The sequence below is a fragment of the Rattus norvegicus genome, chromosome 10 (genome assembly GCF_036323735.1).
Source record: "Rattus norvegicus strain BN/NHsdMcwi chromosome 10, GRCr8, whole genome shotgun sequence".
NCBI classification, from domain to species: domain Eukaryota; kingdom Metazoa; phylum Chordata; class Mammalia; order Rodentia; family Muridae; genus Rattus; species Rattus norvegicus.
This window is the reverse complement of record NC_086028.1, coordinates 54,562,308-54,590,070: the sequence shown is the minus strand read 5'-3', so window position 1 is coordinate 54,590,070 and position 27,763 is coordinate 54,562,308. Positions and strand designations below refer to the sequence as shown.

At 52.0% G+C, this 27,763-nt stretch overlaps 2 protein-coding genes and 1 non-coding gene across 17 annotated transcripts in view; 2 read left to right on the top strand and 1 right to left on the bottom strand.

Moving 5' to 3' along the window:
* Positions 1 to 1,767, bottom strand: part of Naa38 (N(alpha)-acetyltransferase 38, NatC auxiliary subunit) — a 29,412-nt gene extending 27,645 nt beyond the window's left edge. For both annotated transcript variants that reach the window (XM_039085444.2, XM_063268637.1), the window contains exon 1: positions 1,593 to 1,767. The gene's annotated coding sequence lies outside the window, so the exon portion shown is untranslated. The remainder of the gene's footprint in view (positions 1 to 1,592) is intronic.
* On the top strand, positions 1,229 to 27,634 carry Chd3 (chromodomain helicase DNA binding protein 3). Of its 14 annotated transcripts, none has more exons than XM_039087615.2 (40): positions 1,229 to 1,536; positions 5,881 to 5,993; positions 6,548 to 6,718; positions 7,145 to 7,266; positions 8,737 to 9,023; positions 9,237 to 9,367; positions 9,529 to 9,697; positions 9,836 to 10,029; positions 10,302 to 10,532; positions 10,699 to 10,902; positions 11,049 to 11,260; positions 11,813 to 11,944; positions 12,645 to 12,744; positions 13,106 to 13,297; positions 13,430 to 13,630; positions 13,941 to 14,078; positions 14,360 to 14,481; positions 14,629 to 14,802; positions 15,065 to 15,206; positions 15,363 to 15,494; positions 16,343 to 16,460; positions 16,647 to 16,771; positions 16,947 to 17,178; positions 17,460 to 17,626; positions 18,072 to 18,249; positions 18,628 to 18,693; positions 19,659 to 19,744; positions 19,908 to 20,041; positions 20,586 to 20,730; positions 20,899 to 21,061; positions 21,559 to 21,680; positions 21,792 to 21,927; positions 22,036 to 22,137; positions 22,328 to 22,459; positions 23,039 to 23,147; positions 23,748 to 23,880; positions 24,128 to 24,369; positions 25,279 to 25,442; positions 25,644 to 25,770; positions 26,443 to 27,634. In XM_039087615.2, exons 1-40 carry the CDS (start codon positions 1,272 to 1,274, stop codon positions 26,687 to 26,689), a joined length of 6,360 nt encoding a protein of 2,119 aa, XP_038943543.1. In that variant the 5' UTR covers positions 1,229 to 1,271; the 3' UTR covers positions 26,690 to 27,634. The 14 variants fall into 14 exon arrangements, with proteins under 14 accessions (XP_038943543.1, XP_038943545.1, XP_038943542.1 ...); XM_039087617.2 differs by having other exon boundaries at positions 7,142 to 7,266; positions 9,529 to 9,679; positions 9,854 to 10,029; XM_039087614.2 differs by having other exon boundaries at positions 7,142 to 7,266; positions 22,331 to 22,459.
* Scarna21 (small Cajal body-specific RNA 21) lies at positions 20,165 to 20,304 on the top strand. The gene has a single exon (XR_005490930.1). It is a non-coding gene; the product is annotated as a small Cajal body-specific RNA 21 (non-coding RNA).
* Positions 27,635 to 27,763: the final 129 nt, after the last annotated feature.

The following is a 27,763-nucleotide window of genomic DNA, read 5'->3' as shown; positions in this document are numbered from 1 at the left end:
GGAAAAAGTAGAGATAAAACTGACAATTACAAACCACTGAGAATGCTGGGTGAAGGAGAGAATCAAACATGGACTCCTTTGAAAAAAAACTCAATCATCGTATCTATTCATATCTCTCCCCCCCAAAGTCACTAGGATTTCTGTCACTTTTTTTAAGAAAGAAGAAAAAAATCCAGTACCGTTCCTCATTTAAAAGATACGTACACAATTAAATGCATTTTGACTTCAGTGAGGTATGTAGAGAGTTATATATAAACATATATTTCATCTTTTTTCTTTTCAATGCCTGAAGGAAAAAAAAACCTTCACATCAAACCACTCCCTTCTCAAGTATTCAGAAAAAAAAAAAAAAAGGCTTTTCTTTAGAGAAGGAAGGTGGGGGGAGGAAGACTAGTAAAGAAAAGAAAAATTCAATCTAGTTGGACTAGTATCTAACTAGTTAACCTTTAACAATTTATGCTGATGTCAGACTGAGCATGAGTACTGATTAATGCCCCCCCAAATATTTTTATAAGGGGGGAGTTAAGTCACAGCAGCCATTTTTGTTTTATGCAGAAATCCTTCATGCCCCCCAACACACACACACACTCTCTCTCTCTCTCTCTCTCTCAATACACAAGGAAAATGTATTAATCTGTGCACTAATCAGTTATGAAAAAAGGGAGAAATTTGTGGGTTTCTGAGTAGAAGCTTAGAGATGAGATGGAACAGGGAGAGGGGGGTGTATGAAAAATGAAATATTAAGCCAGCCATTTTGTTTTAAAAGGGGATTTTACCCCCCTCTCTCTTTCTTTATAGAGGGGGTGGCGGTGCTGGAGGGGGGGTTGTTTTAAAAATAATTTCAAGGCGGCCATCTTAGTGCCTCAGCTCTGAGAAATATTTCTGAGCGCCCCCCTCAGAATTTAAATATATTTAAAGCAACCGAGGGGGGTAGAGAGAAGTCGAAAACTTTTATATACATATATATATAATTTTTTTAAAAAAACGATCTCCCTTTCTTGTTCTCTTGGGAGGAAGGAGAGAAGGAGGAAAAAGTCCTTAAATTTTTCCAAGAACATTTTTGGGGGTAGTGCGGCCCCCCTCCTCAGACGCCGGCCCCGGGGGTGGGTGTTCTGGAGGGGGGTGGCCCGGGGGTTTGGGGGGCTGGGGGAGGCGGTGAGGAGGAGGACGCCGCCGCCGAAGAGGAGGAGGAGGAGGAGGTGGTGGTGGTAGCGGTGGGGGAGGCGGGCGGGCGGTGGGTGGGGGGGTGGTGGGGGGGCCAGAGCCACAGGATGGCTTCCCCTCTGAGGGACGAGGAGGAGGAGGAGGAGGAGATGGTGGTGTCGGAGGAGGAAGAAGAGGAGGAAGAAGAGGGCGACGAGGAGGAGGAGGAGGTGGAGGCGGCCGACGAGGACGATGAGGAGGAGGACGAAGAGGGAGTACTCGGGCGCGGGCCGGGCCACGACCGGGGCCGCGACCGCCACAGCCCCCCCAGCTGCCACCTCTTCCCGCCGCCGCCGCCGCCGCCGCCGCCGCTGCCGCCGCCCCCGCCGCCAGGTAAGCGTCGGTCCGACTCCCGGGGCCCGACCGGAGCCACGGGGCCCGGCACCTACGGTTCTGCGGAGCCGAGGCGAGTCCCGGGCGCCTGGCCGGTCCAGACGGGCCCCACGGTCCGGGCAGCGGCGGCCTCCGGGCCAGGCCTCCTCCCCTCCTCCGCTGCACCCCTCCCCCGCCGCTACCGCGGCCGCCGCTGCCGCCCCGGCTGGAGAGCGCTGGGAGCGAGCTGCGCGCGCGGACCGGGCCACTTGGTCGCGGCTTTCGGGGGAGGAGATTTATTTTTTTCACCCTCGGCTGGGAGGGGGTAGGCAGGAAACGGCCGTGGCGAAGCCAGGGCCCCCTCCCAGGCCGAGCGAGGGACCGCGGAGACCCCGGCGACCGGACGGCGGCGTGGGGGGAGGGGCGCGTGGGGGAGGGGCGGCCGCGTGAGCGCACCTCGGGCCCGGCCCCGGTGGGGTCAAACTGAAGCTGAGTGGGTTCGGTGTGTGGCGCTGACCGCCACCCGACGCCCTCCGCTGGGGACTTGGGCAGGCAGAGGTGGGACGGTGGCCCGCGGACCAACCCCTCCACCTGCAGGGACTTCGGTGCCCGCCAACTTAGGGGTGTGCAGTGGCACGCGGGGGAGGGGTCGTGCGAATGTTTGTAGCGGCTGACGACTGGGGGCAGGTGGTGGCCACACTCCACGCAGACCACTTCCTGGAGTAAGACTTGGACCTACCCTCCACTCCCCCTATCTGGCTGTCGAGATCTCGGGTCACTTCAGATTAGGAGAGACAGGAGAGAATGTCTGGGGAGCCAGATGCCCCCAGCCCCACCCTCGTCATCTCTGCCCCGGGCTCTTTTGTGTCAAGTGCAGCCGCCCCCTCCCCCCTCGTGACCCCGTCAGTCTGGGGTGGCCGAACTGCCCAGCTGTGACTCTCACGTGGCTGCCATTCACTGTCACTCTCTTGATGAAACCACCCACACACCCTGACCACGTTGGGGGGCGTGAACTGCCCACCCAGCTGCTGTCTTGACCGTCACTCAGCACCCTTCTCCGAGATGACAAGTCACCTGGCACTGGAGTAGCACGCCCAGCCGAGCTAGGGACAGGCCCTTATCTGGATCAGTGGCCACCTCTCCGACCACCCTCCAAGTGGAGCGATTTCTAGCTTCTTTAGGATAGGTGTCGCCAACCTCTGATTGGGGACATCCACACCCCCAAGTCTCTGGCGGCAGAGCAGCACACATGCACCAAACTTTAAAACGTTATCTGTAAAACTATGTTATTGACCACTGTGACTTTTTTGTCGCACGTGTTGAGACAGCCTTGAATGTGTGTAAAACAATGTGTTTAATGCTTACTGGGTAAAACCCACCCCTCACCCCTAGCCCCGCCAGGTTTACCTGTAAAAGAGGAAAAGTTTAGAAAAAAGTTATTCCAGCGAGCCGGCAGAATTCGCTTGGAGTGGGGGAAGAATAAAAGGTCTTGAGGAGAGGGCTGCCCGCAGGGCTGCCTGCGGCGAGGTGTGAAAAAGAGGGGAAAGGACTTGTCAGGTGAGTTAGGGGATCGGTACCTCTCGCCTAACTGTTCTGAACTCGGGACCTGGTTTTGATCCCAGGCACTGACTGCCCGTAAGAGAGGAGAAGGAACGAGCCTAAGGTCGAGATGGGTCTTTGTGTGGCGTCCTCCCTCCCCCTTTGCTCTCTGAATCCTTGAGAAGCGTCAAATGCTTTTGAATTTTTATGTTTGAAATTAAATCTCACCTCCTCTGTCTCCCTGGGCAATTTCATCTCCCTTCCAGCCCTCCAAGTCAAAATGACCCAGATACACCCCCTCAGATGACTTTCTGAGGTAAAACTTCAGGAAAATATTTTTAGCGTACTCATTATCCGTCTACCTAAGTGTGGGGAAAAATAAGTCTCCTCTTAAGGAGCTGTGTTCAGGCTGCCCGCCCTCGTCTCTTTCTGGAATATGAATTTGTACCAGTGAGAGCCTTCCATTGTTTTTCAGTGCGACTGCTTTGATTCTCACCATTTTGTTTTACATTCTTACCCAAGACCAATTTTTATCCCTTCCCCCATCGCTCCAGTCTCCTTACATTGTTGAACGTTTAAAATAATTGCATTCGCGTTGGTGGGGGAAGGGAGCAGGAAGCTAAAGAAAAACCTCATTTCTTCTCCCTCCCCCTTCTGGCAAGTCTAGAGAAATAATATAACATAATATATAGATGTGATTCCTTGGGGGGTGGAGATGGGGGAGGGGAAATGATTGTGGGTGGTGCGGAAAATTCTGGTAGTTTCTTTGCAAAAGGTCTGAAAATACAAACCCACCTCCTGCATTCAGTACGCATGTGCGGTAGACCTATTATGGAGGTTCGTTGTGGGGGAGGGAGGGGAATTTGAGAAAAAAATAAATATAAGTGTGAGAGATTGATGGCGAGATTAGGAGAGAGGGGCGGGAGGAAGGCTTTTGCCCAGGCTCCTCCCACAGCCTTACTGCCAGACTCCGCCCTCGCCCTCCCCACCTTCCCGAGATCTGAGCCGGGCTGTGGGAGAGTCTGGGCTCACGGCCAGCTTTGAGAGGCTGCTGAGACAGAGGTTGGGGCTTAGATTTGCTTTATTACCCTTCCTTGCCTCTCCTCGCCATTCTTTCCCTCTGCTGGCCACTGACGTCGGCCTAAAACCGAGAACCTCCTGCCGGTCTGGGTGGGAAATGGAGTTCACAGGCTTCCTCGCCCCACACACCCAGGGTGACCCAGGCGGCCCACTTCCCTGATCCTTAGCCAGTTGGCGTACCCTGGCCTGCCCTTGCCACTTGCCCCGCGGTCTTCGTTTCCATGTTCGTGTTAACCCAAGTCCCTAGAGTTAAGGGGAGCCAGCTGCTGGGCCTGACGTCTGACTTCCTATTGGAGCCCGGATCGGTTTTTCACACACTGCCTCTGGGCAGGCTGCCCCTTTGCATGCCCACACCCCATCCTAGAGAGTCTTTGCCCACAGGAACCCGGGATTGTGGAGGTAGAAGGAAAGGTAGCATCAGGTCGGAATCCCAGGCCTGGGGTGTTAATTGTGGCTAATTTTCCCTTGGCTGTTGAGGGAAGGAATATTGTGTGTCCTAGAGCAAGAGGCTGGGCCAAGCCCTGGCTTTCCCCTCTGGCTGCAGCTCCTTCTACTTGGACAAGACAGGTCTGGCTGGTTAGTCTAGTGACTGGTGGGGGTGGTAGGGAAGCCACAGCCCGTTTCTGTGTGGCATCAGGAAGGCTTAATCTTTGAGAAACAACTCTGGTCCCCAAACACCAGCAGACTGGCAGGGGTCAGGGAGAATGGGGTGGGATATCAGGGAAAAATCTGTCCTGTGTCCTCTGATAGAGCTCTCTGGGGAGAGAGCCAGGGACATAGTTGTGCTGAAGCAGGTACAGGGGTGTGTGTGTGTGTGTGTGTGTGTGTGTGTGTGTGTGTGTGAGAGGGGGGTGGGGGGAGGAAGAGAGAGGATTTGAGACTGCACATGTTAGGTGTGTCTGTCTGTGTTTATATCCTTGTTTGTGTCCCTACAGTCTGTATATATAGATTCGCCAGCATGTCTGGGACAGATTTAGAGATGAAAGGTAAGGTGTGGGATAAAGGTACAGCCTCTAGGAGTAGATGTAGAGGCAGGTGGACTCCAGGCCTCCGGGAGAAGGACTGCTTGGGGAATTGCGTCGACTTCCTTTTGCTGAGTTAGGCTGTGATGTTGGCAGACTGGCCCTGTGGGGAAGAGAGGATGACTGGCTGAGAATCTCTTTTGCTCCAGTGCTGTGTTGGTTGATTATCCAAGAAAATGTAAATAGAGGCCTCCCTCCCACTTGGCAGAAAGGATCTCAGAGCCCCAGGGTGTTAGTGTGAGAACCCAGGTGTCCACCTCTGGCTCTAGCTCCTCAGCATCTGGCTTAGGGAGCTGCCAGCTTGTGTCTCCCTACTCCAAGTGCTGGGGTCAGGCCAGGCCAGCAGCTGGGCATGGCTTCCCCGCTTCCTGGGCAAGCTGCCAGCTGGCAAAGTGAGGGGAGGCAGGAGGAGCCCTGGCGAGCACTGAAAGGACCCGCCACAGGCTGAGCCGGTGGCCTAGAGTCTGGTCCCTTGCTAGTAGGAGGGGAGGAGAGGGAGTGGCTTGGCTGCTCTTCCTTTCTGACCCTTGACCTCCATTCAGAACCAGAGGATCCCAGAGTACTAGAAACATGGTTTGCATTGAAGGGCAGGGAAATGGAGAGGGGTTAATGCCTGGGCTCCTAGAGAGTGCTACTAAGGCTATGGTAAGAAGGGGACAACGAAGGACGTCAGAGATTGGGACCCTCCGAATTTAGGTTTTCTGGTGCTTTTTTTTCTTCAAAGATAAGGATGATATCCGGCTGCTGCCTTCAGCATTGGGTGTGAAGAAGCGAAAACGGGGTCCCAAGAAGCAGAAGGAAAACAAGCCAGGCAAACCCCGGAAACGAAAGAAGCTTGTGAGTATCCTACAGCAAGGCTCAGGAGTCCCCTTTCCAAAGATGACATGTTCTCTATTCATGGCTACCTGGGTAGAGGGGTCCCTAGGGTCAAGAGACTTTACCCCTCTCTCATGCCTCTCTCTTGTCTGCCTCTCTTGGACCTGGAACCCTAGCCTCACTTTCTCCAACCCGGTAGAGTCCAGTTGTCAGTGTAACTCACCCTACCATCTGAGGGAAAGAGTTGGAGCACATTGTCTCACTGAGGGAGCAGCTCAGTGCCTTGCATGTTTGAGCCCTGAGTTTAATTCTCAATATAGAGGGCAAAGGAAAACATAGTCTTAGAGGAAGAGTGTGTGAATTCAGAGCCTAGAAATCCTCTGTCTTCTTACTGGGTACTTTATTTAACTCCCTGTGCCTCAGTTTCCTCTGAAAAAAAGTGAACAAATATAGATCAATTGCTGTTTCATAGGGTAGTTGTAAAGATGGAAAGAGATAAAATATGTTTCGTGCTAAGAACAGTTCTTGGCACATGGTGAGAATGAATAAATGTTATTTTTATTTCTCTTCCTTAGGACAGTGAAGAGGAGTTTGGCTCAGAGCGAGATGAGTACCGGGAGAAGTCAGAGAGTGGAGGCAGCGAGTATGGAACTGGACCAGGTCGGAAGCGAAGGAGGAAGCACCGGGAAAAGAGAGAGAAGAAAACAAAACGGAGGAAAAGGGGAGAAGGGGATGGGGGACACAAGGTGAGTAGAGTTAGGGAGTGAGCATCAGAGAGTGGCAGAGGGATGGAGGGACAGCAGAGGGATGGCGGGACAGCAGAGGGATGGAGGGACAGCAGAGGGACAGCAGAGGGATGGAGGGACAGCAGAGGGATGGAGGGACAGCAGAGGGATGGAGGGACAGCAGAGGGATGGAGGGACAGCAGAGGGATGGAGGGACAGCAGAGGGATGGAGGGACAGCAGAGGGACAGCAGAGGGATGGAGGGACAGCAGAGGGATGGAGGGACAGCAGAGGGATGGAGGGATGTTGCCAGAGCTGGGCCTCGTAAGGGATGGGGACTGGACTGTGAGGGGGGCAGGAAATGGATGGATACTAAGAGAGGCATTAAAGGATGATGGGAGAGGAGCCAGGGTGCCCCATCTTACCACCCTGTCCCCCCATTCAGCAGGTGGAGCAGAAGTCATCCGCCACCTTGCTTCTGACCTGGGGCTTGGAGGATGTGGAACACGTGTTCTCTGAGGAGGACTATCACACACTTACTAATTACAAAGCCTTCAGTCAGTTCATGAGGTACACAGAATTGGGAGTCCTTTCAGACAATACTTAATTATTAGGGTGTGGACTGGGCCTCTCTGGAATCTGTTTAAAATCTAAGAAAATGCTTTCTAGAGAAATTCACAGCATGTGCAAAAATAATTTTACACATATTTTCAGTCTACTCTTGGTCTAGGATCTACCAATCCCAGCTATGAGTCCATCTTTCTCTTAGGTTGTGGGACAGAGATCATGAGTCTAATACTAGATTAGAGAATTTTCTAGAACTAGAAGGTAGAAAGGACAGGAAGGATTGAATCTTCTGCTCTGACAGTTCTGATTTTCCTCTCTGTAACTGCTCTAGACTAGACCTGGGTGCCATCATTGGGAATTTTCATTTCAAGTCTTCACGACCCTATTTCTTTTTAAAGATTTATTTATTTATTTATTTATTTATTTATTTATTTATTTATTTAATGTATATGAGGTGCTCTATCTGCATGTACACCTGCCTGCCAGAAGAGGCATCAGATCCCATTACAGATGGTCGTGAGCCACCATGTGGGTGCTGGGAATTGAACTTAGGACCTCTGGAAGAGCAGCCAGTTCTCTTAACTGCTGAGCCATCTCTCCAGCCCCAGAACCCTTTCTTAAGCCACAGTAAAAACAAATCATGCACCGAGAGCAATGGGCGTGAGTTGTGGGACTCTGAAAGCAGAGACTCATGCGAATGCCCCGGGTAGGAGTGTCGTTTTACACAGCAGTTTCGGTGCCCTGGATACACATGCTGAAGTTTAACACAACAGTTTAGTGCCCTACTTTCATCTCGGGCAAGTTACTTAATTTCGTAGGTGCTCGGTTTTCTTTTTTTTGTTTGTTTTTTTTTTTTTTTTTTGGTTCTTTTTTTTTTTCGGAGCTGGGGACCGAACCCAGGGCCTTGCGCTTCCTAGGCAAGCGCTCTGCCACTGAGCCAAATCCCCAACCCCGGTGCTCGGTTTTCTTACCTGTAAACTAGAAATGCATGCTTGGTAGGAGCCTGTGTGGGTTTGATGGGAGGCTGAATGCATAGCCCAGTGATGTTGCTACCTCGCCTCGGGGGTATTTGGTAACTGTCTTTGGAAATGTCTTACCTACACACCTGCTACATAGCCTGTTTGTCAGCACTGAGAATCATAGATATCCTAATAAGAGCTGACCACGCCCCCTAGAGGAAAACACGATGTCTGTGTCTTTCTAACTATCCTGAGGGAAACTGCCTTCAGGTTCCCATAACTGAATAAAACGCAGAAAATCAAGGCAAGCATGCCATTGTGAGGGTGGGACTTGACAGGATAGATTTTCCTCTTAACTTATTTTTACTTAGCTCATTACTTAAATTAATATTTTTCTTAATAGGACATATTTTTCCCACCCAGGAATGTTAGCATAGACTTAATTGATACAGGAGATGGCAGTATTCCCAGACCATCTGTGAAAAGTCTGAGTTTTCTGCTTCTATATTTTCAGGCCCTTAATTGCTAAGAAGAATCCTAAGATCCCGATGTCGAAGATGATGACCATCCTGGGGGCCAAGTGGAGAGAGTTCAGCGCCAATAACCCCTTCAAAGGGTCAGCAGCTGCTGTGGCGGCAGCGGCAGCGGCAGCAGCAGCAGCTGTAGCTGAGCAGGTGTCAGCTGCTGTCTCCTCAGCCACCCCCATAGCACCATCTGGACCCCCCCCTGCCCTTCCACCACCCCCTGCTCCTGAAATCCAGCCCCCACCCATCAGAAGAGCCAAAACCAAAGAGGGCAAAGGTAGGACCCTTCTTCTTCCGACCTCTGTACCCTGCTTTCCAAACTGCATGGCTTCATGACTCTATAACCCATGCTTTCCCACCATGGTTGCTGGGGAAGAAAATGCTTCCTGGGACGGGGAAAGTAACACCCAGCCTAGAGCTCCCTGTGGCTCCTATTCTAGCAGGAAGTGTCATGGCCTGTGGACCTTCTCCCCTCCACATTCCCACGCAGGTCCAGGCCACAAGAGGCGGGGTAAGAGCGCCCGAGCCCCCGATGGGCGCAAGAAGCTTCGAGGAAAGAAGATGGCACCACTCAAAATCAAGCTAGGGCTGCTGGGGGGCAGGAGGAGGAAGGCGGGCTCGGTAAGCAACCCTCCCCATCTGCTCAGCACCTGTCTGTCAAGGGCTGAATTCCATGGACAGTCCCTGAGGGGAGCTGGGGTGGGGACCCACAGTCTGGGGACGGTGCGTGGTGGTGGGTAGAACCCAGGATGCCTCACTCATGGCAGCGGGGCTCTGGGCAGTGTGTTTTTCAGGGTGATGAGGGCCCTGAACCAGAGGCTGAGGAGTCAGACCTGGACAGTGGTAGTGTTCATAGTGCCTCAGGCCGGCCTGATGGTCCTGTCCGTGCCAAGAAACTGAAGCGAGGCCGGCCAGGAAGGAAGAAGAAGAAGGGTGAGGAGGTCACCATGTGTGAGCCTCTCTGTGACTTATTCCTTTGTTGTTTTTCTTACTTCAGATATTGACCTCTATTCAAACCTTCTGTGTGTCTTTCCCTGAATCCCTTTCTTTTTTCTCTGTTCCCTCTGTCCTGACTGGGGTATGTGACAGTCCTGGGCTGTCCTACAGTGACCGGGGAGGAGGAAGTTGATGGCTATGAGACGGATCACCAGGATTACTGTGAGGTGTGCCAGCAGGGCGGGGAAATTATTCTGTGTGACACCTGCCCCCGTGCCTACCACCTCGTCTGCCTTGACCCTGAGCTTGATCGAGCTCCTGAGGGCAAATGGAGCTGCCCCCACTGTGTGAGTACCTGGTGCCTTCATGGTCCCACCTATCTCTTTCCTTCTTGCTTTCTGCTATGGTTTCCCAGGCCTCTCAGCACTACTCAGAGTCCAGAATCCTAATTGGGTCCTTTCCTTCAACCCCTTATTCCCAGAGTCACTAACTTTGGAAAGTCAGAGTATCTTGTTTGATAGGCTCCGTGAGACTTTTATACACGTCTAGGACTCAATCATCTTGGTTTTCCTGTCTCTCCTTCTCTTCTGTCTATGTCTGTCTGCGCCTGACCTCCTAGGAGAAGGAAGGGGTACAGTGGGAGGCCAAGGAAGAAGAGGAAGACTATGAGGAGGAAGGGGAGGAAGGAGAGAAGGAGGAAGAGGATGACCACATGGAGTACTGCCGAGTGTGCAAGGACGGCGGGGAGCTCCTGTGCTGTGACGCCTGCATCTCTTCCTACCACATCCACTGTCTGAACCCCCCACTGCCCGACATCCCCAATGGTGAATGGCTGTGCCCTCGATGCACGGTAAGTAGAACCTCATCCTCACAGCGCCCACCATCCAAGCGCCACCTTTCAGCCATTTCTGAGGCCGCGCAGCTCTTCCTTCCTTAGCCCCTACCCCTTGTCCTACCTAACACGGGGTTCTGTTCACCCCTTTCTTTCCTCTTTCTCTTACACGCCCATCCTGAAGTGTCCTGTGCTAAAGGGCCGTGTTCAGAAGATCTTGCACTGGCGATGGGGGGAGCCACCTGTGGCAGTGCCGGCCCCGCAGCAGGCAGACGGGGATCCAGACGCCCCACCCCCTCGTGTTCTTCAAGGCAGATCAGAGAGGGAGTTCTTTGTCAAGTGGGTGGGACTGTCCTACTGGCATTGCTCCTGGGCCAAGGAGCTTCAGGTACAAAGGCCTCTCCTTTCCCAGCACCTAAGATCCCACTCCCAGCCTCCTGCTCTCTCCTGGCCCTCCGTTCCCTAGGGATCCAGCTCCTTTGCCTTCTTTGGATTTAGAGGTCGTTTCTTCTCCCTTCCTCTGTGCCCCACCAGCTGGAAATCTTCCACTTGGTAATGTACCGAAACTATCAACGGAAAAATGACATGGACGAGCCCCCACCGCTGGACTATGGATCTGGTGAGGACGATGGGAAGAGTGATAAGCGGAAGGTGAAGGACCCGCACTACGCAGAGATGGAGGAGAAGTACTACCGTTTCGGCATCAAGCCAGAGTGGATGACTGTGCACCGCATTATTAACCATAGGTGAGTCCTTGCTCTGTGCAGAGGCCCACCTGGACCATGACCCTGGTCTAACCATGGCAATGGCCCTACATAAACCAAGTGACTGATTGAGGTTTGGTGACTGTCTCTGCAGCTGCAGCCCTTCCAGCCCTGCTCCTCCTCCTAGGGAACTTGAGAAACCAGGGGAAGCTTAGTCCAGCATTCTTTGTCTCTAGTAGCATAGGATGGGGATGGGGATGAAAACAAGGTCTGAGAGACAGGTCGCCCAGATGAGTGTCTCCAGAATAGTGTTTACCACCAAAGTGTGAGCAATCAGAGGGGACGCTTGTTGGTTCACTCACTGCTCAGCCTAGTGCCTCGATTCATGGCTGGCACATTTCAGACCCTCACAAGTCCCGTCTGGTGAGTGAGTGATCCTATGGGCTCTCCAGGGTGTTCTGTGATAGGTGTCTTACAGACCATCCCTCGAAGGCTAAGAAAACAGATGCTGTGTTTGTTGACACTTTATCAAAACTTTCTGCAATGCGTGATTCATGTTATTTTTCTTTCCTCTCTCGGTCTCTTGCCCAACAGTATGGATAAAAAGGGGAATTACCACTATCTTGTGAAATGGAAGGACCTGCCTTACGACCAGTCTACATGGGAGGAGGATGAGATGAACATCCCTGAGTATGACGACCATAAGCAGAGCTACTGGAGGCACCGGTGAGGGCGGGTGCCCGCTCAGCCGTGAAAATGAAGGGGAGGATGCTGGTCCAGACAGACCCAGGCTTGGGCAGTTACAGCCTCAGCTGGCACTTTGGGTGGGTTTGGTGGGGTAGCATAAGGATGAACAGTGAGACCTGGCCAGCCCAGAAGCATGGCCCAGCAGCTAAGAGCTCTTGGAGAGGATCAGAGTTCAGCTCCCAGCACCTATACCTGGAGTCACAACTTCCTGTGACTCCAGATCCAGGGGACCAGACACTTTCTTCTGGTTTCTGAGTGAACACCTGGCCCCCGTAAATAGACAAATACATACATACATACACACACACACATACATACATACATACACACACATACATACATATATAATTATATCTAAAAAAGTAAACAGAGGAAATAAGATCTGATTTGAGAAATGTAGGAGGACACCTGGAAGAGAATGATAGATGCTCAAGGGATCTGGGGTGTGGGGAAGCATAGGATGGTGCCGGCAAGATGGCTTAGTGGGTAACAGTACTTGCCTCTAGGGCTGGCGACCCGAGTTCATTCTCTAGGATCTGCACAGTGGAATGAGAGAACCAGTTTCTATAGTTGTCCTGTGACCTCCGTCCCCTGTAAATGTAATTAGAGCTTTTTGTTTGCAATGCGCAATGCGTTGGAGAAAGAAAGTGAGAGGATCTGACACCCACTCTTTTCTCAGTGAGCTAATTATGGGCGAGGACCCTGCACAGCCTCGAAAGTACAAGAAGAAGAAGAAGGAGATACAGGGCGATGGGCCTCCCAGTTCCCCTACTAATGATGTAAGTTTTCTTTCCCTGCCCCTACAGCATCAGACTGGAGCTGTCAGCAGCCTCCAAACAGTAGCTTTTCTCCACCACTTGCCCTTGCCCTCTCCAGGGGGTAGGAGCGCAGTACTACCAGCAGTCAGCCCAGTTCCCTCCGAGCTGCCCCTTCCTAGTGGTGCTGCCTGGTGATGATTTAGGGACTGGGAGTGTTGCGTTGGGAGGGGGAAGGTATGGGGGGGGGGGGAACAGGACTCAAGACTAGAACTCAGCTCAGTCCATAGCTGAGGAAATTGTAGTCCACCTTTTACCAGTGCCAGGGCGGGGCAGAAGCCCCCTCAGCTGTTCCCTTGAACCTTGCGATGTCTTGACTCCACAGCCTACAGTGAAATATGAGACTCAGCCACGGTTTATCACAGCCACAGGAGGCACGCTGCACATGTATCAGCTGGAAGGGCTGAACTGGCTGCGCTTCTCATGGGCCCAAGGCACTGACACAATTCTGGCTGATGAGATGGGGCTGGGCAAGACCATCCAAACCATTGTCTTTCTCTACTCACTCTATAAGGAGGTGCGTGTGGTGCTCTAGGCCCCCTGGGGGTGGGGCTGAGGCTCAGGGTGGGGTTGGCTAGAGCAGACAGCAGGGAGACTGGTGCGCATACCCTTGAGCCAGAACTGATGGCATTCCACCCTTGACTCCCAGGGCCACACAAAAGGTCCCTTCCTGGTAAGTGCTCCACTCTCTACCATCATCAACTGGGAACGGGAGTTCCAGATGTGGGCACCCAAGTTCTATGTGGTCACATACACGGGTGACAAGGATAGCCGGGCCATTATTCGAGAAAACGAGTTCTCCTTTGAGGATAATGCCATAAAAGGCGGGAAGAAAGCTTTTAAGATGAAGGTAAGTCCCTCTGTCTCATGCTTTGAGACCATCGGATCTGTCATTTCTTTGTCCCAGCCAGGAATTCCTCTCCTTATCTTTGTGCCTCTGTACTCCACAGTAGACTTTCCTGGGAACAGTGCAGCTCTGTCAGTGCCGGGCATTGGGCTGGAAATTAGAGGCTGTGATCCGTAGTCCCTGATCAGTGTTGAAATTAGAATCCCTGACTTTCCGAGGGAGGGCATCACAGGGTCTGGATAAAGAGCAAGGGCTGGAGATGTGGGCGGGGCGTGCTAAGTGGCGGATGAATGGGCAATGCTTCTGTTGGCAGAGAGAGGCACAGGTGAAGTTCCATGTTCTCCTGACATCATACGAGCTGATCACCATTGATCAGGCAGCTCTAGGCTCCATTCGCTGGGCCTGTCTTGTGGTGGATGAAGCTCATCGACTCAAGAACAATCAGTCCAAGGTGAGTGAGATCCCTACTCCGAGGACTTGGAGGATGTGGAGGACTTGTGTTGACCCTTAAAGAAACTGCAACAAAACTAGTTTGAGTTGTTGTAGGTAAGGCTCCTGTCATAGTGGAGAAGGGGCCGTACTACAGGAGGAAACGGACTAGGGCTGGGGTCTCTGATCCTGAGGGAAATGGGAATTCAGGAGCTGGCAACTGGGGCAAGTCTGTGAGGTGAGATAGCCGCCTGCCACTGAAAGCCATTTCTTTCCCTTGCCTGTCCTTGTCCCACTTCCTAGTTTTTCAGGGTCCTCAATGGCTACAAGATAGATCATAAGTTGTTGTTGACGGGGACTCCACTGCAGAATAACTTGGAGGAGCTCTTCCACCTTCTCAACTTCCTCACTCCAGAGAGGTTTAAGTAAGTGGCTCACTAAGGCTGGCCTGCAGGGAGGAAGAGCATCACAGAGACTTCTAGAAGATTCACCTGATGTAGGAAATAGAGCCCAAGGTCAGAGGCAGAGAACTTCTCCCCTTGTCTGATTTCTTATCTCTTTGTGTCTGTTAGCAACCTGGAGGGCTTTCTGGAGGAGTTTGCTGACATATCCAAAGAGGACCAGATTAAGAAACTGCATGATTTACTGGGACCACACATGCTTCGGAGACTCAAGGCAGATGTCTTTAAGAACATGCCAGCCAAGACAGAGCTCATTGTTCGAGTGGAGCTAAGCCCCATGCAGAAGTGAGACTTGGGACAGGCTGTCAGACTGGGGTGGGGCTCGGGTGACAGCTTCCGTACAGTTGGGCCACATTGAAATGATGCCTGCCCATGCTTTTAATCCCAGCACTTGGGAGGCAGAAACAGATGGGTCGCTGAGTCTGAGGTTAGCCTGGTCTACAGAGTGAGTTCCAGGACAGCCAGAGCTACACAGAGAAGGGGGGGGGGAAAGAAGAGGGTTCCTTTATAATTTATATCTCTTATATATCTCTACCCTGGTCTTTAGGAAATACTACAAGTACATCCTAACTCGAAATTTTGAGGCCTTGAACTCTCGAGGTGGTGGGAACCAAGTGTCCCTGCTTAACATCATGATGGACCTTAAGAAGTGCTGTAACCACCCGTACCTCTTCCCCGTGGCTGCTATGGTAGGAGCAGAGAGCAGGGGCAGATCATGTGGCTGCCTCTCAGGGAGGGTCTGCCTTGGACATCAGGTGGGGCTGGGCTGCCTTTAGCTTCTCCAGGCACTGTCCAGTAAGGAGTGTGCTTGCTGACCCTCATTTTTCCCTTTCCTCTCTCTTCAGGAGTCTCCCAAACTCCCCAGTGGGGCTTATGAGGGTGGGGCACTTATTAAGTCGTCAGGGAAGCTGCTGCTGCTACAGAAGATGCTGCGGAAGCTGAAGGAGCAAGGACACAGAGTGCTCATCTTCTCCCAGGTGGCCCGCCCCTCCGCTCTCCTCAGAGCTGCTTTCTGTTGCCATTTGCCGCTCAGACTTCAGTCCCTGTCCTCATTCCTGTGGCTACTCTACTCTGAAAGGCCGAGATCCTGCCCATAGCTTGCCTTGATTCAGTGGCTTAGCCTTACAGTCCCTGAAGTTGGAATGCTGAGGCCAAAGCCAGTCTAAACATAGAGAGACAGTGTATTCAAGGAGCAGAGAGCAGATCGTTTAATGCTGGACACTTCCTTTGCTTGCATGAAGCTGTGGATTAGATCCCTAACACTGGACAAACAAAAGTATCGAAGGTCTGGGCCGGGTGTGGTAGTGCATCCCTTTAATTCAGCCTGCACATAGCAAGTTCCAGGCCAGCTCGGCTGATGCAGTGAGACCTTGTCTTTAAAAATAAAAGGCCTGGCATGGCTGGCTCATCCCAGGATCTCATCCTTGTTCCTAAGAAGAGACTAGGACCAGTTACCAGCCTCGTGGGTGAATGCAGTAGAGACCACAGGCCTTTTAGGGTTTTGATGAAAGGTATACCTCCATTTTGGAGAAAATCACACACCCGTTTTATGTGACTTTCAAAGTATTTACATAGGTTTCTCTGGAGCCTTTTCATGGGTCTCAGAGAACCTGTGCCTTATAAGAAACGATCTTACATTAAAAGACTTTGAGATAGAACATGAGGGCAGGGGATAGGTGGAGTGAGTAGACATGGGAACGTGTAGTGTGCAGCTGGGTGGCTGTGTTGAGGTATGAGGCTTGGGGTTGTTGTGGTAAAGGGTTGCTTTCAGGAACTGGGCCTGAGCTCCTGTTGCATCTTCTGGACTCCTGCTGTCCCCTTGTAGATGACCAAAATGTTAGACCTTCTGGAAGACTTCCTAGACTACGAAGGGTACAAGTATGAGCGCATTGATGGTGGCATCACGGGCGCCCTTAGGCAGGAGGCCATCGATCGCTTTAATGGTGAGGAGGAAATCTGTGCTTGCTATCTATGGACACAGAAGGCCTGGGAACATCTGCCATGTCTTAGGATGGGGGATGGTGAGGGGAAGCTGGCAACTTAACTTACACTGGGAGTTGGGATGTCGTGGTTTATAGTCAGAGCATTAGCAGCCAGTTAGGTAAACTTGGCCTCTTCTCATGTCCTAGCTCCTGGAGCCCAACAATTCTGCTTCCTCCTGTCCACCCGGGCTGGTGGACTGGGCATCAACCTGGCCACTGCTGACACTGTCATCATTTTCGATTCTGATTGGAACCCCCATAATGACATCCAGGTAGGAACGTGCATCCTACACCCCCTGTAACATTCAGCTACATGGCATGGATTCAGGAAGAACGTTGACCTGCTCAGGGATTGGTCTTAGAGAGAAGGCCTTCCCTTTCCTGACCCTGTGTCAGCTTCTCTCTGTCACTCTCCTGGCTGACATCCATTTCCTCCTGCCTCTGTAGGCCTTCAGCAGAGCCCATCGGATTGGCCAGGCCAACAAAGTGATGATTTACCGGTTTGTGACCCGAGCCTCGGTAGAAGAGCGAATCACACAGGTGGCTAAGAGAAAGATGATGCTGACACACCTGGTCGTGCGGCCAGGCCTGGGCTCCAAGGCTGGTTCCATGTCCAAGCAGGAGTTGGATGACATCCTCAAATTTGGCACCGAGGAGCTATTCAAAGATGAAAATGAGGGTAAGAACGTCTACAGCTCCCTAAAGGTAGTCCCTGGGAACCCCCCACCTCCAAAAAACCTAACTTCTCTCAGCCAGTAAAGGACAAATATTTTCTTTCTAGTAGTCCTGAGAGAAGGGTCAGCCACCCAAAGAAACAAAGCAAAAGACACTAGATGCGAGCCCTCAGGGAGCGGGCATTTCTTCTAGGGCCCAAGGAGAAGCATCCCACCCGTCCTGGCTAAACTGTTCCCCAGCTTCTGGCCAACACCTCTGGTCTTCTTCTGTCCCTGTCTCTACCAGGAGAGAATAAGGAGGAGGATAGCAGTGTGATCCACTATGACAATGAAGCCATTGCTCGACTGCTAGACCGAAACCAGGATGCGACCGATGACACAGACGTGCAGAACATGAACGAATACCTCAGCTCCTTCAAGGTGGCACAATATGTTGTGCGGGAGGAAGACAAGGTGAGAGGCTTGGGGGCCACACCCTGTCTCTTCAAGGCCTTTTGTGAAGGGAAATCCATGCCCTTTACTAAATTTTGAAGTAGGACTATTCTCTTGTACTCATATTTTTGATTTATTCTCTCAACTTGGTCCCCACCAAAAAGCAACAGTGTACCTCAAACAATTTCTCATTTTGATAGATGAGACTGGGCTTGGAAAGACACCTAGGCACGGAAAGTTCTTGCAGTCACAGAACACGGCTTCTGAGTCTGTCGGGTGGATAAGGGGAGTGAGGAGATGTTTACACTGCAAGGAGGAGTTGGTAGGAAGAATGTGCAGTGTCCAGAAACTAGATGCTGGGTCCGAAAGCATCAGGCAGGATTTGACCAGCACAGGTGACAGGGATTGGGATGCAGCTGTGGGAGGAGTGAGGAAGGAGGCTACCAGCCTTCACTCTGCCCTTCAGATTGAGGAGATCGAGCGAGAGATCATCAAGCAGGAGGAGAATGTGGACCCTGACTACTGGGAGAAGCTACTGCGACACCACTATGAGCAGCAGCAGGAAGACCTCGCCCGGAACCTAGGCAAGGGGAAGCGAGTCCGAAAGCAGGTCAACTACAATGACGCTGCCCAGGAGGACCAAGGTGCGGGCTGCGTCTTGACGCACAGATGGGGAGAAGACATGGATAGACCTTTGGGGCTGGGGCTGTGGAAAAAGGGAAGGCTGGGTGATTGGGATGGATCAGGAGGAACTTTTCTAAGGCCAGATGGATCCCTGGGGATTTAACTAGGGACTACAGAGGGATCCCGTGAGCACACATGGTTAGAGTAGCTTTGACAGGAGTCACAGTGGTAAAGTATGTGCTACCCAGAGGCTAAGGATGGTTCAGGATATATGGCCCAGAGTCTGCAGTAGGACCAAGGGCAGGGTAGAGGTGGAGAAATGTCCAAGACAAGAATCCAAGTTGAGAGGACCCCAGTATGGTTACTGCTTACCATCGAACCCTCTCTGCCCCGAACAGATAACCAGTCAGAATACTCAGTGGGGTCCGAGGAGGAGGATGAAGACTTCGATGAGCGTCCTGAAGGTGGTGTCTTCTTGACTTTCTGTTTCCGCTCTCTCACTTCACTTTCTAACTTTCTTTAAGTCCACTATTTGAAGATTTATTTATTTTTATTTTTATGTGTATTGTTTTACCTGCATGTATATCTGTGTATGACCTCATGCCTGATACCTGCAGAGGCTAGAAGAGGGCATCAGATCCACCGAAACCGGAGTTATAGATGATTGGGAGCCACTGTGTGGGTGCTGGAAATCGGACCCTGGGCTCTTAACTGCTGATCCATTTCTCCAGCCCCTGACCCCCTATTTTATGCAATAAAAATGCTTTCTTTGGGGTGGGAATGTGGTAGCACACACTTTTAATGTCAATACATAGAAAGCAGGAGGATTGTGAGTTTGAGGCATGCTAACAACACAGCCAGTCTGCACCTAACATTAAGAAAGAGAGAGAGAGAGAGAGAGAGAGAGAGAGAGAGAGAGAGAGAGAGAAAGGAAGGCAGGCAGGCAAGCCAGCTGCTTCAGCAGGAAAACAGAAGGTTGCACACTGGAGGGAAGTGTGTCCGTGGCCTCTCCCTTGTTGAATTTGGAGCATATGGCCATGTGGTAGCTGATGCCCTCAGTCAAGACAGGCGTTGAGGTGCAATGCTGCATACATGCAGGCCCAGCCGCTAGGAAGGTTAGACAGCATGGCCCAAGTCCAGAGGTGGTGGCCTGGCCAACACAACCTCATCTGAGCACAAACACACATACCCAGAAACCAAACAGGAAAATCATGAGTAACCTTGTCTGTCAGCTGATGTTATTAGTTTTTAAATATGGCTTCTTTTAGCCTTAGTAGGTTGATAGCACTGACAACATGCTTAAAAGAATTAGAGGTGAATGTGACACAGGCTAGCCCTGTGTTTTGTGTATTATGGAGATGGATATAAGGAAGACCAAGGGCTTAGAGGAGGTGGTTTCTCCACTAATCAGTGTCACCCTTACCCTTAGGGCGTCGACAGTCAAAGAGGCAGCTTCGAAATGAGAAGGACAAGCCGCTGCCTCCATTGCTGGCTCGAGTCGGGGGCAACATTGAAGTGAGACTTTGGCCCAGGCACTTTGCATGATCTCTAAGGAGAAAATGGGGGTGGGGGGTTAGGGGATGGGGATTCAGTGGGAATTGAGGACTGGGCCACCAGCGATAGAAAGGACTTCAGGCTCCTAATCATTCATGGCCCTGCCTCTTCGACCCACCTTCAGGTATTGGGATTCAATACCCGGCAGCGGAAGGCTTTCCTTAATGCTGTGATGCGCTGGGGGATGCCGCCACAAGATGCTTTCACCACACAGTGGCTAGTGAGAGACCTGAGGGGCAAAACGGAGAAGGAGTTCAAGTGAGTGTGGGTGACTTGCAGATGAATTGAATAGGGCTAAGAGCTTTGGACATTCCTTTCTTCCTCTTGGCTACCATATGATGTGACCTTACTCAGCTGATCACCACCTCTCCCCTGATGTCCAGGCTCTATTTCCTGGGAGGTGGACTCAGCCTACCCCACTTCCCCTCAGCAGAGCCTAGAATAAAGGGGCCAGGCCTCCTCCCCTATGGGAGAGGGGTTTGAAGAAGGAGCCTCACCCAGGCTAGCCTGGCTTCACATTTACTTGGCCATGGTAACATGGCAGGAGGAGCTGGTGAACAGGATGAAACGCTGACTGATGGGGCCGAGGAACAAAGTGCCAAGTCTCGGGAGGTGCAATGAGGGAGCTGATGGGGGCCAGCAAATGAGTCAGGATGGGAAGGACTGGTGTGACGGAGAGGCCCAGGGCTGGAGTCTTGGAAGCACCAGAGAGTTGAAGTTCAGGTGTTAGTGAACTCTGCATCAGCTGTATCTGAGCTCCTCCTGAGTCCTTGCAACCCTCCTGTCACCCCATGCTTTTCAGGGCCTATGTGTCTTTGTTCATGCGCCATCTGTGCGAGCCTGGGGCAGATGGCTCTGAAACCTTTGCGGATGGGGTCCCTCGGGAGGGGCTGAGTCGCCAGCAGGTGTTGACCCGCATTGGAGTCATGTCTCTCGTCAAGAAGAAGGTATTGGTCCTTCCTCATTCCAGCATCAGGCCAACTGTTTAGTCTCTGTCCTCCTTCTGTCCTTCATCTCTTAGTTCTAGTTCAAGCTGGGGTGATATAGAGGAAACTGGAGCTTCCTATGGGACCAGTGCCAGGAACTGACCCTTGTCCCTGGAAACTCCTTCCCAGGTGCAAGAGTTTGAGCATATCAATGGACGCTGGTCAATGCCAGAGCTGATGCCTGACCCCAGTGCTGACTCCAAACGCTCTTCCAGAGCCTCCTCTCCAACCAAAACGTCTCCCACCACTCCTGAGGCTTCTACAACCAACAGTCCTTGCACCTCTAAACCTGGTAATTGGGAGTCTGGATTAGGGCAGGGAGAGGTGAGTGAGGGGGGGCCAGATGTCAGGGTGGAAAAACCTGCTTTTCCCTTCTCATGGGGCTGTTTGTGTGATTACAATGGGATTCATGAAGCTGGACAACTTTGTAGAGGTCATGGGTTTATTTGGGCTCATGGTTTTGGAGGTTTGAGGTCAGTAGCTGCATCTGGGGATAACCTTCTTGCTGGCAGAATCCTGGGTCATGCAGGATTATCACATGGTGAAATGCAGAGAATGCATGTCTATTCTCCCCTCTCCCTTAAGAGCCACCAGGATTCAACTGTGGGGTCTCACCCCATGACCTTATCTGGTCCTGATTATCTCCTTTAAGCCCCACCTGTAAACACTGTAGTCGACTACCATTTCTACCGTTCTGTGACTTTACACTGGGCATAAAATTTCAACAAGTGACCCTTTAGAGAACACTTAAGCCATATTCAAACCATAGTACTGTGCCTTCACCCACAGCTACTCCGGCTCCAAGTGAGAAGGGAGATGGTGTAAGGACACTGCTGGAGAAGGATGACACTGAGAACCCGGAAGAGAAGCCAGAGAAGAGCAGCAAAGTGGGAGAAAAGATGGAGACAGAGGTGTGTGTTCACCTGTTCTCTCTGAGGAGATGGAGTGGAAGGTTTGGAGGGATCTTGGCAACAAAGTGCCTAGGAACTCTCTAGCTCACTTGACTCTCTGTCCTCCACTAGATTGATTCTCCCAGCCCTGCCCCATCACTTGGAGAACGGCTAGAACATAGGAAGATTCTGTTAGAGGATGATGCACCAGGGGTACCTGGAGAGATAGAGCCTGAACCTGGGTACCGAGGAGACAGGGAAAAGTCTGGTGGGTGTATTGTCCTACCAGTGATGGGGATTTGGGTTTTGGAGTTGACTCTTCGGGACCTGGGGTGAAAGTAACAGCTGTCTTCACATCTTCTGACTCTTCCCACAGCCTCAGAGCCAACGCCAGGAGAAAGGGGGGAGGAGAAGCCATTGGATGGACAGGAACACAGGGAGAGGACAGAGGGGGAGACAGGGGATTTGGGCAAGAGAGGTAATGGGCAGAAGGACTGGACACCCAAGTCCTGGTATCTGGGTATCTGGGGAGGCTTGGAATCTGGGGACAGATGCCTGGGTCTTGGGTGGGTAGCTGTTGGGAGAGCCGGTACGGTTGATGCACTAAATAGTCTTGGGACTTAGAAGGAGGCAGTCCTGAGGTGTGAGCTTTGCACTCTTTGGCCTAGCAGAAGATGTAAAAGCAGATCGGGAGCTTCGACTTGGGCCTCCTCGGGATGAGCCACGGCCCAATGGGCGCCGTGAGGAGAAGGTGGAGAAGCCAAGATTCATGTTCAACATTGCTGATGGTGGTTTCACAGGTGTGGGAGGTTGTCTGTTACCTGCTCCTCACTGTGTCACTGTGTCTGAGGCTGCCTGCTCCATTTAATTCCACACACTTTCAATGAACTGGTGCATGCTGACAGTGAGCCTCGACAGTCCTAAGTTACTACCAAACTCCCATTGGTCTCTAACACAGTTCTCTTGCCTTAATCTTAACGTGAGCCTGTTCATAATTAACTCTACTCCTTACTTCCTAACTTAATGTTTCTCGCCTTTTTGTAATTTAATTTTTTCAGATTTATTTTATGTGTTATGAGTGTTTGCCTGCATGCATGTGTATGCACCATATGTGTACAGTACCTTTAGAGGTCAGAAGATGGTACTGTATATCCCCTGTAAGTGGAGTGACAGATGGTTGTGAGCTACCTGTTGGAGCTGTGACCTGAAGTCTGGTCCTTCGCATGAGTGACAAGTGCTTCTAAGCACTGAGCTACCCTCCAGCCCCTCGTACAGCTCTTAAGGAGCCTTTAATACTCTGTCCTTACTCAGATTTCCATGTGTACGTTCCCAGGGTGATGCAGACCACAAACCTGATGCATTCGTTCTGTTCTTTGCAGAGCTGCACACACTGTGGCAGAATGAGGAAAGAGCAGCTATTTCCTCGGGGAAACTCAATGAGATCTGGCACCGGAGACATGACTACTGGCTTCTAGCTGGCATTGTCCTGTATCCTTTGCATATGTGCAAGATCACAAAGGGTCTCTCAGCTAGGAGAGAAGGTGCCGTGGGGTTTCTGCTGCTTGATAAACACCATGGCTGAAAGAAACTTGGGGAGGAAAGGGTTTATTTCTTCTTACAATTTGTAGCACGTCTTCCAGGGAAGTTAGGGCAGGAACAGAGGCAGGAGGCTGGAGGCAGGAGCTGATGCGGAGGCCATGGAGGGGTGCTGCTTACTGGCTTGCTCCCTGTGGCTTGCTCAGCCTGCTTTCTTATAGAACCCAGGACCACCAGCCCAGGGAGGGCACCACCTGCAGTGGTCTAGGCCCTCCCCCATCAATCATTGATTAAGAAAATGCCCCATAGGTTTGTCTACAGCCCGACCTTATGGAGTAATTTTCTCCACTGATGTTCATCTTCCCAGATAATTCTAACTTCTGTCGGGTTGAGAAAAACTAGCCAGGGCAGAGGGGAACTACAGAGAAGAAGGGTCCACACTCAGGCGGGGGAAGCTTGTGCCACATTCTGGGGACATCTGGCCAATAAGAAATGTTCACAGTCACATCCATTCAGTTAAATTCCTTGATAGTTCCTTTGCTCTGTTGGCAGCCATGGCTATGCCCGGTGGCAAGACATCCAGAACGATGCTCAGTTTGCCATTATTAATGAACCATTTAAAACGGAAGCCAATAAGGGGAACTTCCTGGAGATGAAAAATAAATTCCTGGCCCGGAGGTTCAAGGTGAGGATGAGAAAGAAGAGAAGTGGGGTGAAGAAGGGCCTTGCTCAGCGTGGGCTGGAAGGAATGGTATCATCACGAGACCTGAGGTAACACTGTGGCTAAGACCCAGTGGACCTATGGATGGGAACTGTGGTCTGGCTCACACACTGTGCAGCTGGAGTTTCCAGGGCAACAGGGACAGAGTAGCTCTCTAGTGCTAGGTTAGTCCTTCTACTCACCTGCCTTTACCCCTATCCTGTTCCCTTAGCTCCTGGAGCAGGCGCTGGTGATCGAGGAGCAGCTGCGGCGGGCGGCCTACCTGAACCTGTCACAGGAGCCGGCGCACCCCGCCATGGCCCTCCACGCCCGCTTTGCCGAGGCCGAGTGCCTAGCCGAGAGCCACCAGCACCTCTCCAAGGAGTCGCTGGCAGGGAACAAGCCAGCCAACGCTGTCCTGCACAAGGGTAAGGGCCGCGGTGGCCCCGCGCGGGGGAGGGCCCACAACGCTGCGTAAGTCTTCACCCCGCACCCTTAAAAACTTTCCCACACCCTCTGCCCCCTTACCCCTCTACCCTCTGAACCACTGCCCTCTGACCTCTAACCCCACTTCTGACCCTTTTGGGGTTTAGCTTTACCCCTTGTCTAAGCCCATACCTGATATGGTTCACAGCAGTGACCAGTAGGGTACCAGTCACCTCATAAAGTGGGACCTGATCCCTGTGAGTGGGACCACAGGTTGCACCTGCCATGATCCTGATAGCCTTGGTGTGTGTGTGTGTCCTTAGCTCTGACCCACAGGTCACTTTCTTTGTATCTCCTTCACCCCATGAAGTGAAAACGACTGCCCATCTACCTCTGGGCAGACCCCATGAAGCTTGCTTTTGACCCCCAGCCTTTTCGCCCATATCCTCCTACCTTGATAACTATGGGTTAGGTCCCAGAGCCATCCTAACCCCCTAACAGAGCCTGGTGTAGCACCTGACTTCTGCCAACCTTAGGTCCTTCTACAGAATGCTGACTCTTTAACCCCCTCCCCATCATGTATTAAAACTGAGTCCCTAAATCATACTGCCCTATGCCTCCTATTTCCTCCCCATCATCCTGACCCCTAAGCCTCCCTTTTCTAGTACGGGATGTTCTGACAACCCCGACCCCATGTCTTTCAATGTCTTTCCCTTACCTCTTCCCCATACTCTGTCTTTGTCTTTACTCCATCTGTTCTGTGTGGTATCTGGTCTGTTGCTTTCCTCTGAACCACTCTTCTGTCTAATCTCTGCCATTTGGTCCTTGGCCTGTGGTCCTTTGATGTCTGTGTCCTCTCTTTCTGACTGTACTTGTCCATCTGACTGTCCCTTTTTCTGGCTCCATCTCTCTCTCTACCTTTCTCTTGCCCTTCTCTCTCTGTGGCCCGGGCCCCAGTTCTGAACCAGCTGGAGGAGTTGCTGAGCGACATGAAGGCAGATGTGACCCGCCTGCCAGCCACGCTGTCCCGAATACCCCCCATCGCAGCCCGCCTTCAGATGTCCGAGCGCAGCATCCTCAGCCGACTGGCCAGCAAGGGCACGGAGCCTCACCCCACACCGGTAACCCTCTTTTCCCTAGCTCATTTTCCTGTCAGTGCCCCTTGTACATATACACAAGCACTGCATCAGAATCCTACACATATAAACAGCCTGCTCCCAACAGTCTGCATCTTGAGTCTCTCTGCCTGGTAATTCTGGAGCTTGATTTTTTTCCTCTCCAGACTGTGGACTACCTAACCCCAGTTTGCTCTCCTAATCCAGGCCTTTCCCCCGGGTCCTTACGCCACACCTCCGGGGTACGGGGCAGCCTTCAGCGCCGCACCCGTAGGGGCCCTGGCCGCCGCAGGCGCCAATTACAGCCAGATGCCAGCAGGGTCCTTCATCACAGGTTAGATGGTGCTTCTGACTCCTTGCTTCTCCCTCACTTTGACCAAACTCCATCCCTGCTTGACTTCCTTGTCCTGCTTTTCTCTCTTCCTTGTCTCTCTTTCTTGTAAGTGTCCAGTGTTTTAGGAAGAGTTGTTCTGGGCTTGTTCTATCCATTCCCTTTGCTTCCCCCCGCCCCCCGCCCCCCTCTTCTATTCCCATGTCAACCTCAATCAGGAGGCTGAGGCAGGGTTCCTGAGAGTCTAGAGGTTAGCCTGGGCTTGTGTGAGGTGCTATTTCCAAAAGGAAGCCAGCTGGGTGTGGTTGTGCACACAGTTAATCCCGGCAATTGAGAGGCACAAACAGGACAGCCAGGGCCGTGTAAGAAAACCCCGTTTCAAAAAACCAAAAACCAAAAGCCTTACCCATCACAGGATTTCGTATCTCCCACATGAGCTTCCTCTACCTGCTTTCCTCAAGGGGAAAAGAATGTGAACTCAGAAAGGCTAGAGAGTCAGACCTGTCACATCATTGTACAAGAGGAATCTAAGGAAGGTGGTGTTACGTCTAATCTTTCTACATTTATAAGAAAAGTCAGAAGTGGCGGAAAGTGACTTAGCAGTAAGGATAGGTTATCAGAGAGTGATGTGTGGAATGTGAGGACTGACTTTTTCTTACCTGTCCTCCCAAACAGCCACCACCAACGGCCCTCCAGTGCTGGTGAAGAAAGAGAAGGAAATGGTGGGGGCGTTGGTGTCAGACGGGCTGGGGCTGGATCGGAAGGAGCCCCGAGCAGGGGAGGTGATTTGTATAGACGACTGACTGGATCCCAGGCCTGCCCTTCACCTAGGCCCCGACCCCGGAGCCGACCCACATCTCAGGCCTTGGGGCCTGCTGCCAACCCTCCACCTTCCCCACCCCTTGGGCCACCACTGGGCTAGGAGCCCTTTTGCCCCTCTATAATGCCTCCCTTCAAGAAGGACCCCTATCTCTCTCCGCCTCCACACACCTTTCCCACCAAACTTGAAGACTGTGCTGGTGTGAAGAGGTCTGGGTGGGAGATGGTTAGCAGGGTCTTCCAAGTACCCGGATGCCCCACCACCAAATATACAGCTTCCCAACAAATGAGTATCCGGGAGGAAGGAGGTGGGGCCTCCCAGGCCTTTCCTGCAGCATCACCTCCACCTCCTGCCAAAGTGGGGGATTAGCCTTGCTGCCCTTTAGGAACTTTTGTGAGATCTTCAGAGAGGAGGGGAACCTCATTACAAAGATGAAAATAGCAGGAGGAGGAGGAGGGCGGGGCTGCATGGCACTTTCCCTCCCTCTCCCAAAGGGTGGGTAAAAGCTACAAGGAAGGGAGCGGATTGCTGCTCCTGGCTCAGTTACCTCCTGTGTGCCAGCATCCTGCAGTAGGAACTGTTCTTCTCCCCAGGGACCAAGGACCACCCCCACAGTAATGGTTGGGTGATACTCCCTCAAGCCAAAGAGGAGCTCCCCAACCTGTTCTAGGTGACCTAGAAAGGGTGGGAGAGAATACAGAGGGCCAGATATGGGGCAGACCCCCACTCTGGGGCTCAGGTTTCTGGGGGACTAAATCCTCCCTCCTCAAGGCCTGAATACAGACTAAATTTGAGTAGGTCAGGCCAGGGGCCCAGTCAGGAGCCTGCCTTGCCTTGGGACCAGAGCAACCCAGTGGATAACAGGCTAGGGAGATTCGGGCACATTCCCCCTCTAAGGAGGGGCCAGGGAGTGGCAGTTTGCATGGGGAACCCCCATATCCTCCTTGCTGCCCCTTTCCCAGTCTCTTTGCTCCCGCTCCTGGTCTGTCCCAATCCCTTCTTCTGTATCAGGTTATTGGTTGTACATATAAATTATACTTTCCTTTCTGTGTGCTGTCATTTTTGCCTGGGGGGGGAATTTTTGTGTGGAGATAAAGTAATGATTATTGCTTTGTACTATTTCGTCTTAATAGCCTCCCCACCCCCCATTGTTTTTAAGACAGGGTTTCTCTGTGT